The 12,699-nt window shown below is 41.2% G+C and overlaps 1 protein-coding gene across 3 annotated transcripts in view; it reads right to left on the bottom strand.

Moving 5' to 3' along the window:
* Window positions 1-10,747, bottom strand: part of LOC111147015 (RAP2A, member of RAS oncogene family) — a 34,676-nt gene extending 23,929 nt beyond the window's left edge. The window contains exons 1-2 of one of the 3 annotated variants that reach the window (XM_022502860.1): window positions 10,582-10,747; window positions 10,403-10,530 (exon numbers count right to left, since the gene is read on the bottom strand). In XM_022502860.1, the coding sequence (XP_022358568.1) occupies window positions 10,403-10,530; window positions 10,582-10,716 (263 nt within the window). In that variant the 5' untranslated portion in view covers window positions 10,717-10,747. Of the gene's footprint in view, window positions 1-10,402 lie in introns of all 3 variants that reach the window. The other 2 variants (XM_022502861.1, XM_022502859.1) reach the window with 2 other exon arrangements.
* Window positions 10,748-12,699: the final 1,952 nt, after the last annotated feature.

Below are 12,699 nucleotides of genomic sequence, written 5' to 3'. Positions count from 1 at the left end.
TTTAGTGACTAAATGTTATATTTCTCTATAATGGAGAGAGGATTGACTAACTCATGTTAGGAAGCATTTCATTTTTGTAGCATTTATATAGGGTTGTTGGAAACTAGAAAGGCAGGAAGAAAAGATAAATGTTGTTTCTGACAATTACTGAGATAGTTCTATTTGTTTTTCTTAGAGTACAAATGTTCTAGGATAGCAGTTTTCAAATTGTGTGTGATGAGATCAATTGAGTGGATTAAGAGGAATGTTTAAAAACAATGAAATAAAATAAAAAGAATAAAATAGAAAATATAGTAGCAACATAACAAGTTTATTATTTCATGAAACTTGTATTTAGGCTGTGTGTACTGTGTCGCAACATAAAATTTAATTCTTACTGAGGGCCACGATTAAGAAAACGTGAAAGCCACTGCTAAGGGAATACACAGAAGTAGAGAGATGGGCTAGTTTTTTCAATTATCTTGGTTTTTTGACAGAAATAACAATTTAAAAAATTGTAAGATATGGATGAAAGAAATTAAAGAAGACACAACTAAGTGGGAAGATATTCTGTGCTTCTGGATTGGAAGAATACTCTTAAAATACCCGTACCACTCAAAGCAATCTACAGATTCAGCGCAATCCCTATCAAAATTCCAATGGCATTTTTCACAGAAATAGAACGAATCTGGAATTTGTGTGGAACCACAAAAGACGCTGAATAGCCAAAGCAACACTGAGAAAGGAGAACCAAGGTGGAGGCATCCCACTTCCTGATTTCAAACTATATTACGAAGCTACAGCAACCAAAATGGTAGGCACGGACATAAAAACAGACACACAGATCAATGGAACAGATGAGAACACCCAGAAATACATTTATGCATACATGGTCAACTAATTCACAACAACAAAGCCAAGACTATACAATGGGGAAAGGACAGTCTCTTCAGTGAACAGTACTGGAAAAACTGGATAGCCACGTGCCTAAGAATGACCCTGGACCCGTATCTCCACCATATGCAAAAATCAACTCAATGGGTTAGAGACTTGGACATAAGATCTGAAACCGTAAAACTCTGAAGAAAATAGAAGGGATAAACTCCCTGACACTGGTCTTGGCAATGATTTTCTGGATGTGATACCAAAACAAAGGTAACAAAAGCGAAAACAAACAAGCAGGATTATATCAAACTAAAAAGCTTCTACAAAGCAAAGGAAGCCATCAACAAAAATGAAAAGACAATGTATGAAATGGGAGAAAATATTTTCAAACATGGATCTGATTAATATCCAAAGTATATAAAGAACTCATACAACTCCACAGAAACAAAACAACAAACAACCCAATTAAAAAATGGGCAGAGGATCAGAAAAGACATTTTTACGAAGAGGACATATGGACAGACAACAGATACATGAAATGCTGCTTTAATCACCAAGGAAATGCATCTCAAAACCACAATGAGATAACACCTCACACCTATCAGAATCGTAATTATCAAAATGGCAAGAAACAAGTGTTGACAAGAATGTGGAGAAGAAGAATCCTTGTGCATTGTTGGTACGAATGTAAACTGGTACAGCCACCATGCAAAACAGTATGGAGTTTCCTCAAAAAGTGAAAAGTAGAACTACATATGATCTAGCAATTCTACCTTTGGGTATTTATTCGAACAAAATCATTATCTCTAAAAACTATCTGCAGCCCATGTTCACTGAGGTATTACTTACAGTAGCCAAGACACGGAACCTACTGAAGTGTCCATGGAGGGATGAATGGATAAAGAAAACATGGTATGTCGGTCTGTATACACCCATATCCACACTGACACAAACAGAATTATTATTCAGCCATAAAAAAGAAGGAAATCCTGCCATTTGAGACAACATGGATAGACCCTGAGGACATTATGCTACGTGACATAAGTCAGAGAAAGACAAATACCGTATGAGCCCACTTACATGTGGAATCTTAAAACCAAAGAAAACAAAAACCTGAACTCACAAATACAGAAACAGATTAGTGGTTGGCAGGGTGCGCGCTCACGCGTGTGTTCTGAGAGAGCGAGCGAGAGAAAGAGAAATGGGTAAAGGTAGTAAAAAAGTACAGATTTCCAGTTAAGATAAGTAAGTCCTGGAGGTTTATTATACAGCATGGTGACTATAGTTACAGTACTATATATCTGAAACCTGGTAAGAGAAAATTGTAAAAATTGTCATCATACATACACACATACACACACACACACACACACACACACACACACACACACACACAATTGCAATGATGAATGGTGATGGATGTTAACTAAATGTATTGTAGTGATCATTTTCCAATATATATACATATCGAATTACATTTGATGAGTAACACTTCTAAACTTTTTAAATAAAAGTTCACAATGTTTCTCTCACATAATTCCAAGTGAAAAAACTTAGAACTAAATACGTTATATGTCAACTATATCTCAGTAAAAATGAATTTTTAAAAAACACAAAAATTATAAATCATTTTATTGTCCCTTAAAGTATCAATTTTGGTATGTACTGAAACCTTAAACATATTAAGAAAAGATATTAGAGAAAGTAAAAAAAAAACAGAACAAATTGAAAACAACAATCTACCCAATTCTGACCATGAATGTATTTGAGCATTTTGAGTAAAAAGAATGTATACTTTAAAGTGTACTTAATTTACACACTGTCATCTATTTTAAATAGCTTATTCAGACAGAGTTTTGAGCAATGTGCAGTATCTTCAACATTAAGTAATGAAATGAACCAGATTCCAAGACTCCCAATGTTGCTTTGTTACTGGACTTACCAAACTCTGATTTCAATTCAATATGCTGTTGCTATTGGATTCAGATACCCAATAATTTTATTCTGACTCACAGGCCTAAAATATTTTTATTTCACAGTTGTGACCTTCAATTTAAACTGAAATGTATTAAAAATCCGGCTAACACAGGTGTTTTATTAGGGTTTTCCTACAAGAATAAAAGGTGAAATAGTTGGAATATTGGGCCCAATAGTTTCAAAGAGGTTTCAACCTTTTGGAAGTATAAAGTTAAATCTATTGTTAAAATCATCGCAACTAGGGATCTGCTATTTTTAGATATTTTGATAACCTTAAACTTTACTAACATATTTACATTTTACTTACACACTTTATGGAAATGTAGATGTCTAAAATCATAGCATTACCATTATTGGTATTATTCTACTGAAAGGCACAGTTGGATCTGGTAAAGCGTAAAGGTATGTTTAAGAAACTTTTCTCTGTCAGGCTGAGAATAATTTTTAATATAATGCCCCACAACTGTGAAAGTAACAAAAAGGTAAATATATAGGGTGTATTTCTGCATGCTCTTAAAATTTCATGATGCATTTCCTACCCAAATAGTATCTCTACATTTATACTTGTTTTTCCATTTAAAAAAATTTATTTCATTTTTTAAAATTGAAATTCAATTAGCCAACATATAGTACATTTTTAGTGTTTGGTGTAGTGTTCAATAATTCATTAGTTGCATGACATTTTATTCTGTCTCTCTCGGTTTTATCTCATACTAGAATCTACTCATATCCAAACCCAGATATTTTTCCAAAAAAGTGTACTTACAATTCTTTTTATTCCATAGGCCAAAAAAAATATAAGTACCTAAGAAAATAGTACTTAAGAACAGAGAGAGAGAGAGAGAGAGAGAGAGAGAGAGAGAAACAGGTAACAAGGAAAAGTGAAAAGAGAAGCCAAAACAAACAAACAAAAACCAAATCCACCCACACACACAAAAAAACCTAGAGTAGAATCACACATCCTTCCCCAGAGGTTTAGGTTTGAAGACAATGGCTAAGAAAAAAACCATGTGACAAAAATTACCCTCAATTAAAAAACAAAAAACAAACAAAAAAAACCCTCACAAATTAAGTATGGTGTACATGCTTTTATGTAAAGTTCATTGCTGAGAAATATATATATATATATAAATGTATAATCTATGCATTTTAGTATGCCATATATAATTTCCTGGAAGAGGACACACAGAAAACACTCAAATGTATTACTAACTGGAAAACTTGATCAAACAAAGGATGCCAGCTTTGCTGAGTCTTCCTGTCGGCTGAGTCACCTAGAGACACTGTCAGTTCCTCCATCTCCTCCTAGTGTCTACCTGTTCGTGACTTGACCTTTTCCTAAAGGAGGGCTAGAAAGGCAACGCCATCCACTTGCCTGGCGACCTGAGTAGTTCCCATTGCATGGTCAGTGAGGTCACCTTCAAATCACCCATTTGTTCCTGTCGGAGGAGTTTATCCATATGCAGGGACAGGTGATATCTTGTTTGTGTACAGTGGAACGGTGGTCTATTTAAATTATTTTTGCTCCCTCTCCCTTTAAAAAAAAATATATATATATATAGTAATGATCCCTCTGATTACAGATTTCACGGACCCAATTATCACCAAATCTTAATCACCAAATCTTAACTAGACAAGATTTGCAGGTCACAGGCTGCTCACTCGTTAAGGCTCGCATTAAAGCCTACTGCTTCCCTCGTGGCTCCCACCAGGGAGAAGGACCGACAGCGTGCCGGAGCCGAAGGCAGAGCATCTGCTCTGTCTGCAGAGTGAACTTCATTCCAGTCTCGGGATGGCAAAGAGAAAAGCCCAGTATTGTAATGTTCTAATTTTATAATGCGGCAAATCTGAGTTTCCCCCTCAGGAAGACAACGTTTGGGGCTATAAAAAGTGACTCATGGCTTCTAGGGTCTCTGTATCTGTGAGGCCCAGCTTCCAACAACAATTCTGGCTCCTGGAGGTATCCAACTGGGGAAGGGGGCATTTGTGGAGGAAGGAGTGGTGGGAGACCCTAGAAATTTCACTTACTTGGGACAAACATTTGATATACTCCTGGGTTTCGGATCCACTGCACCAATCTGTTTGAGGGTCAAGATCTATGTGTAGCAAATGGCCACCTGCCTCTATTTTAGAGGTTTTTATGGCGACTTATCGTGAGGAGTAAAAGTGCAAATGATCAGTTTGGTCACTTAAAAGTGATCACTTAAACGATACAGAAAAATTAGTAATAAAAGTAAAAAAAAAAAAAGTTACTAATTTCGCTTTGGGTAGTGCAAATTAGCTGCCTCTTCCATTCTCTTTTTCCCAATCTTGAAATGCCCTACACCTTCTAGCCCATACAGTAATGCGTGAAGCCTCCTCTATATATCTTACAACTCTCAAGTTCTATCCTTGGCCATCCATATTCACCTACAATTTCTATTCTGGCCATATCCATTCATTTCTCGCTACATATTCTACCCATGAGGTCTTATATACTCTCCACATCTGAACTCTGGGGATGATCCTGAGTCCTTATATTCATATATAAAGTCACTGTTCAGGCTTTATTCAAATATTCTAATTACTTACTAGGTACATCTATGTGCATGATGACCATTGCCAAGGCAGAAAAAATGCCCCCCCACCCCTGCTATTTCTTCATAACCCTGCTCACTCATGTTCAAAGTGTCCAAGGTTACTTTTGACCCTTCCCCCTCCCTCTTCAACTAAGTTTAGTTCATTCTTTACAATATTATTTTGATAATAATTTACAATATTACCGCATCCCTTCTTCCCTTTCTGTTCCTACAGACACCATGCTAATTCAGAATCATTCTACTTCACCCAGAAACTAGATAGATGATCACAATATTGCATGATTATTCCCCCTGACTCTTGTCTGCTGCCACTAACCCTTCTATCACATCCTCCATGTTACCATTTCTATACCAATTTTGATCATGGTTCTTTACTACAAGATCAAGTCCAAAGTATTCAACCTTCTGTAACGTTAGCTTTACAATTTCTTAGCCTGACCTCCCTTCTCTCACACTTCTATATGAATCCCTAGTTTAGCCAATCTGGTCTATTGAACAGCCAACAAACACACTCTAGGAGTTTCCCATGCCACTTCCTCCATCTGGAAGACCTTGTAACTCCTGATGCTTTAAGATTCTTACAAACTTCACCCCTTTCCCTTGTCACCCCAACTGAGTACAAGTACTGTGACAGAATGTTAGAGCTGAAGGGACACCATCTACTCCATGTGCAAAAGGGACTTGGAAGAATCATCTCTCCATCTACAAAATTGAAATGTCTGGGGAAACTGAGGCCAAAGGACAATAAAAATAGTTAGCTTTCCAAACACTAGTTTTCTTTCAACACATTTTTCTTGAGCGTTTCCTCTGTGCCAGGAGCTGTGCTAGCGACATATGACTAGAGTTTAATGACAAAGACGGACTGCACGTCTGTCATCACACAAGTAATTCAAATTCGGTGTGTGCTACAAGACGAGGAAGTACAGGGTGGCAAGGATGTCTGGGGTATGCATGGTTCAGGGAAGGGGTGAGGGATGACATTAATCTAGTGTGGGAAGACATGAAGGAGTTAACTCAGTCTGGGAAGAGAAGAAGGCTTCCATGAGGAGGAAATCTTTTAAGTAGGGGAGACAGAGAGTAGGAATTGAGTGCAAAAGGTAAATGACTGCTCCATGTATAAGGAAAGCCCAGACAGGTACTTTCAAAGAACTAAAAGCAGGAGTGGGTGCTGGAACCTAAGGGAGGAGGAAGATTGCAAAAAGGTGAGGAGGAAAGGCAGAGAGGAGCAGGAGCCTGTTGGGCCTGGGAAGGTCATGCAGATTTCTGGGCTTTATTCTGAGAACAATAGGCCTTGGACAGCATGTTCCAAGATAACTTTAAGTCAGGACCTCAGCTTACCCTGGGAGGAATGGGAGCAGCAATTATGAAATCAGAAAAAGTTCTAGTTTTATTTCAATTGAAACATATTCTGTATCCTTATGACCCTTTGAGTGTGTGTTCTCATCTGAAGTCAGGTTGAACAAGGAAAGCATATGAATTCATAAATACAGCCTTTTTAGTTGGTCTGCTTGGCTTGGACAGGAGGTAGTGTATGTGTATGGACGCCTCTGCACCTGTAAACACTTGAGGGGGTACAGGCTTGTTCTGCATTTTCTAAAAGCACAACATTCCATACAAGAAAAAGCCAATAAAAAGTTCTGTTTTACTGTATGGCCATGAATTGGTGCTATACTTGAAGTTAAATCTTCAGTCTCCTCCCCTTTCCCATAAGGCCCTTAATAAGGGAAAATATTTTGAGAATATACGAGCGAAATTTTCCCAAGGGTTGTTTTAATCCCAGTTGCTTTTTATTCTCATCTTGTCTACACCAGGTAATGAATTTCAAAAGGCAGTCACAAATTTATCTCCTCGAAAATTATATTTATCTCAAGGATAAAATTTAAAGAAGGGAGGGTGACAAGGTTATTAATAAAAGGACAGCTGGAATTTTGGAGTAATTTCTGTGTTCAAGGTATTGTGTTGGACACCTTAAAACAAATTATCTCATTTAATCCTACTAGAGACTTTGAAAGGTGCATCTCTTTCGCAGATAAGGAAACTGAGTCTTACCGTTTCCCTGCAATACACCCATCTCAGACCTGTACTGCCCAATATGGTAGCCTGCAGCCACACGTGCCTTCTGAGCACCTGAAAATACGTTTGAATTAAGATGTGCTGAGTGTAAATGACACATCAGATTTTGAAAATTTAGAATAAAAAGCAAAGAAAGGTATCTCAATTTTTGAATATTGCTTACATGTTAAAATGGCAGTATCTTATATAGTGTGTTAAAAAGTGCATTATAAACTTGATCTGCTGTAATTAAAAGAAATAAGCTACTAGAAATTTTTAAATTACATGTGTGGCTCACATTATGCTTGTATTGAACAATGCCATCCTAGACCAAAAACCAGGTATTGAATTTGCCAGTAATAACAAGTTCAAAGGCAGCCTGGTATAGAAGAGTACATGGAGTGTAACAGATCTTGGTTTAAATCCTTCCATCAGTGGCCAGTCTTGGGTAAAATACCAAACCTCTCTGCACCTCTCTTTTGTCATTGACATTATGGTGATATTAAATAACCCCAAACAACTGTTGTCATATGTAAAGCAGCTAGTGTGCAGAGGGAGGGAATAATTACTGGATACTTCCTATAGCAACTGGTTAATTTAAAAACTGAGTCCCAGAAAGAGTAGAAAACTTCCTTATTTGAAAATCATGTTTTATTCTCCGTAAGTGGGAGGAGTTAAATTACTAGCACATTTAATGCCCACTTTAGTATCATATATGCATTATCTATTATCTTGTAATATATATGATATACACAGATCCTTTCTTTCTATGCAAGTTATTTATAATATGTTATAGGCTGTGAGGCCAGCTGATAAAGTTTGGGTGAGATATCAAATGTCAGGACACAGAAGGGCCCAATACAGAAGGGCCCATACAACAGATGAACTCCAGTGAAAAGAGTTTATGAACTTGACTTCAGCAGATCCATGTTTTGCTTTTTTTTACATCAAGAATTGAGACTAGCGAATAAAATGACACCTGGGAAAGTAGAATTTTACTTTTTTTTTCTTCTCTGGGTTGTGGTGCAAACAAATACATTTTTCAAGCTTTCCAAGTTCAGACTAGCCCACTATTAGTAATCTCCACTAAATCATAAAAGACTACAAAATCATGTGGACTCAACTATCTGAGGCTATTTTGCTATATTCTATCCCCTAGGCTTTTGTCAAGAGGTGTGCCCTTTTATCAATGTTTGAATTACATGTATACCTATAAAGTATGGAGTAGCTGGAGCATTCACTTTATTATTTGATGTATGTATATGGCTTCAGATTGATATGTGACAATGTATTAGATTGCCCTGTTCTGTATTTTTTTTTTTTTTTTTTTTTTTAGTGGTATGGGGGGACATACTAATTAAGGATTTGAGTTACTTCAGTGTAGCCCCTTAAGTACACATTTTTTAAATTTAGCACAAAAACTGTTCTTTTTTTTATCCATAGCAATTAACTTTAAGAAAATGAGACTGGAGAAGTAAAAAGCTATCAATCAAATTTACAGATCTTGGAACAGCAACAGAGACCATGAAAATATTCACTTCATTCTCGTTTGAAATTTAACAAGAAATAACATACAAAATCTTAGTTTAGCTATTAAAATACATGTGCAATGAGTTAAAAGGGGATGGGGACAGGGCCTCCCCTTTGATCTCATATGTTGCTTTAAAAATCCACCTCTTGTAATGAATTTTTGAGTACCTACTGAGTACACGTGACTTTGGTCTTTGCTCTTTAACATGAGTGACTCTGACTTACAATGTGCTTGTGTCTATAGTTCACTAACAACTATCTTTCAGTAAATGTCTTCAAATTTAGGGCTAAAGCTAGTATGAGGTAAGAAAAAAATTATACTAAATCAAAATTATTAGCAATTATTAGCTAATAATAAGAATCATACAGAACAATGTGTAGTAATTAGACAAATTTGCTAAAACTTTGAACTAAGATATTACATTTCTGATACCTGAAATTATAGGAAAATATAAACTCAGTTAATTTAAGAGAAAACAAGTATTTTAAGCCATTTAAGCTACTAGTTGTATTTTCAAAATGCACATTAAAAAAAAAGAGTTCATATTAGGAAAGAGCTTGTTTGCATTAACTTTAAATTAGCTAGTACTTAAGTTACACATTTGAAAAAACTTCTGTTTTGTTTCCAGGAACGCTTTTTTCCTCTTTCCTTCTTTTTTTTTTTTTTTTTTTTTTTTTAAGGGGGTAAGGCAGTTGGATTTTAAAAAGTTAAGCCACATTCCTTAATGCAAATGGAGTTATCAGTGCTCCTATATGCTTATAACTATCTCAATCTCATGGAACTGTTAGACTTCAAATAATTTTATAATGTCTTTAAACTTTCGTCTTAATTGCACAATTCATTTTTTTGTAAAACGCCTTGGCACCACTCAATCTTTTAAGAGAGGAGAAAGGTCTCTTTCCTCTGGACTTGACATTTTTACCATATACATGTGAGCAATTTTTGCTGTCAAATATTGCCAAGGTAGATTTTTTGTTGTTGTTCAATCTGAAAATGTCTCCACTATGCCTGCACAGCTCCCCTCTCCCCCAACACAAACCTACCAACCCTCTCCCCCACTGCAAGTTTTAAACTTTGTTTCCTTTGGGGTTCTGCACAAGTGCTACTAATAATATCCAAGAGACAAAGAGCTGTTCTGTAGGTTCACGGGATGCCAAATTTGAGTTGTGAAACAAAGCACTCAAATTTGAGATTCAAGAGGATGGTGGTGGTGATGCCGGCAAAAAAAAAAAAAGAAAGAAAGAAAGAAAAAAGATTACAGCGCATGAGACCCCAGAGCCATCTCCCCAGACAGCTCCCCCTGCCCACGGCCACCCAGAGCACGGGGAGTTCTGGCCCCGGGACGTCGGCCTCCGGCAGCACCGCGAAACCCCCTGCCCGCTCCCCCCGGCCCTCTCACCGCTTCACTCGGATGATCTGGTCCCGCATGGGCTTGATGTCCTGGAAGCTCTGCTGGTTGACGAGGCTATAGACCAGGATGAAGCCCTGGCCGTTCTTGATGTACAGGTCCCGCATGGACGCGAACTGCTCGGTGCCCGCCGTGTCCAGGATCTCCAGCACCGACGGCGACGAGTCCACCTCGATCTCTTTGCGGTAGAAGTCCTCGATGGTGGGGTCGTATTTCTCGATGAAGGTGCCGGTCACGAACTGCACGGTCAGGGCGGATTTGCCGACCCCGCCCGAGCCCAGCACCACCACTTTGTACTCGCGCATCGTCCCTCCGCGGCCGCCGCCGCCGCCGCCGCCCGCGACATAGACCTACGCCCGCCGCGCTGCGCCCCCGGACCCTGCGTCGGCCGCCGGCCCCGCCGCCTCCCGCGGCCGCCCCCACCTCACGGCCGCCGCGGCCCCCCGGGCGCCGGCGGAGGGAGCAGCAGCCCTGGGCATGGGCCGAGCCGGGCGGCAATGCGGCCCGCGGGCGCCGGCAGGCACTGAGCACGAGCAGCGAGCGGGAGCCGCCGGAGCCACCGGAGCCGCCCGAGCCGCGGGCCCGCAGTGCCACCCGCCCGCCCCGCCCCTCGCGCCTCCACGCCCAGCTCCCCGCCCGCTGCCGCCGCCGCCGCCACCGCCGCTTCCTCGGGTGCCGGAGCGCGCGCCCGAGCGGGAGCCGCAGCGCTGCCGGGGGCGGGGCCCGGCGGCAGGAGGCGGGGCTCTGCGGAGCAGCCCCGCCCCTGCTCCCTGTCGCCTAGGCGACCGGCCGCGCGCGCTCCCGGGAGACTGCGCCGTGCGGAAGCCTCCGCTCGCACTTAGATAAACAACCTCCTCTGCCACCCAGCAACAGCCTACCCCGCACGCCCCGTCGAACCCCAAGGCCTGCGTACTGAGCATGCGCAGTTCGTTTGCCTGAGCCCGGAACCTGGTCGACTTGAGAATCCCACGCTCGGCATCTGGGGGAGACAAGATGCTAGCGGGCCAGAGCAATCTAAACGGGCAAGGCCCAGAAGGAGATCTCGACGAGGAATTTTGCTTGACACACTACCCAGTCTCAGTACTCCTGAGCTTTGGTTTTATCTTGCATAAACATAATGAGAAGCTTTTTTGAGGGAACGAACATAAACACAGCGAAGTGAAGCTTTGTTTTCAGCGTCAGAACACTGAGGGAGGCGTTGCAGGGTCCCTTCTGCCCACTTCCCAAGGCGGCGAAGGCGAGTCCGCGGAAGCCAGGCCCACGCCCGGTGACGTCGCTGTAGGTCCTGCCCACCGCCCCCGGCCCCGCCCTGCTCCAGCCCGGGACTGGTGTCGAGCTCTTCCCACGCCCTCTCGGCTATGGGAGCTTGGAAAACCGGGAGAACGGAGCTCCAAGGCGCAACAGAAGGCCCAGAGCCACCTCATAGCAACAGCTAGCTGGGGCACCTAGTAGGAAGTTGGGATTCATTCCAACCAACCAGATCACGTTTCTATACCCCGTGGTACTGTTGTCGGCCAATAGAGAGGCACTTCGTACCACGTGACAACCACCCGTCAGCCAATGGGAAAAACTCTAGTCGCGGGATCAACCTACTCACCTCCCTTCGCCCGGCCAGCCTGGGCGTTTGCTCCTGCTCACGCTCTGCCAACCAATCGTAGGGGAGCTGACGAATGACGGAGGTTCGATATGAGCCAATCAGGACGCGCGATTCCCTTGCCACCTAGAGCCGGTGGTATGGAGACAGGGCTGCTGGTGGGGTCCGGGAGGGGCCGGAGCCTGAGGGGCCGGTCGCTGTGCCCTATGCTGGCAAAGAGCAAGGTGTTTTGCAGGCGAGAGTGATGAATTCTGCGTTTAACGTCGTCTCCTTGGCATGCTGCCTAAATGATGGGCATGGAAATGGTGCTGAGGGATGTGGGCTGAATCGTGGGCTGAATCGAGAAAACAGGGACTTTTGTCTTTAGGGTGAGAAATTTTCCGGTACTTAGGAGATCTACTGCAGCAGTTGGCGCGGGTCTTCCATGCGTGCCTCCCGAAACATTTTTTTTTTTTTTAACTACTTAGTTTTTAAACTTGCCAGTTCGGTCTCTGTAGCGTTATATGTTAGTTGCACTCTCGTACCCACAACGTCAAATTAGGAGAAGCTATATTTCCAAGTATTCCTGGATTATATGAATGATTGGTTATTGGATTTACCTTCCTTAAACTATGTCCTTCTCAGACTAGTCTATGCCAGTCTGTTACTAAATCACATTTCTCGTGAATAATAAATTTCTGCAGTTCTGTTTGGT

The sequence above is a fragment of the Enhydra lutris genome, unplaced genomic scaffold (assembly GCF_002288905.1).
Source record: "Enhydra lutris kenyoni isolate GAN:26980312 unplaced genomic scaffold, ASM228890v2 scaffoldscaffold15, whole genome shotgun sequence".
Taxonomy (NCBI): domain Eukaryota; kingdom Metazoa; phylum Chordata; class Mammalia; order Carnivora; family Mustelidae; genus Enhydra; species Enhydra lutris.
The sequence above is the reverse complement of the archived record's forward strand: the minus strand, read 5'-3'. Positions and strand labels throughout refer to the sequence as shown.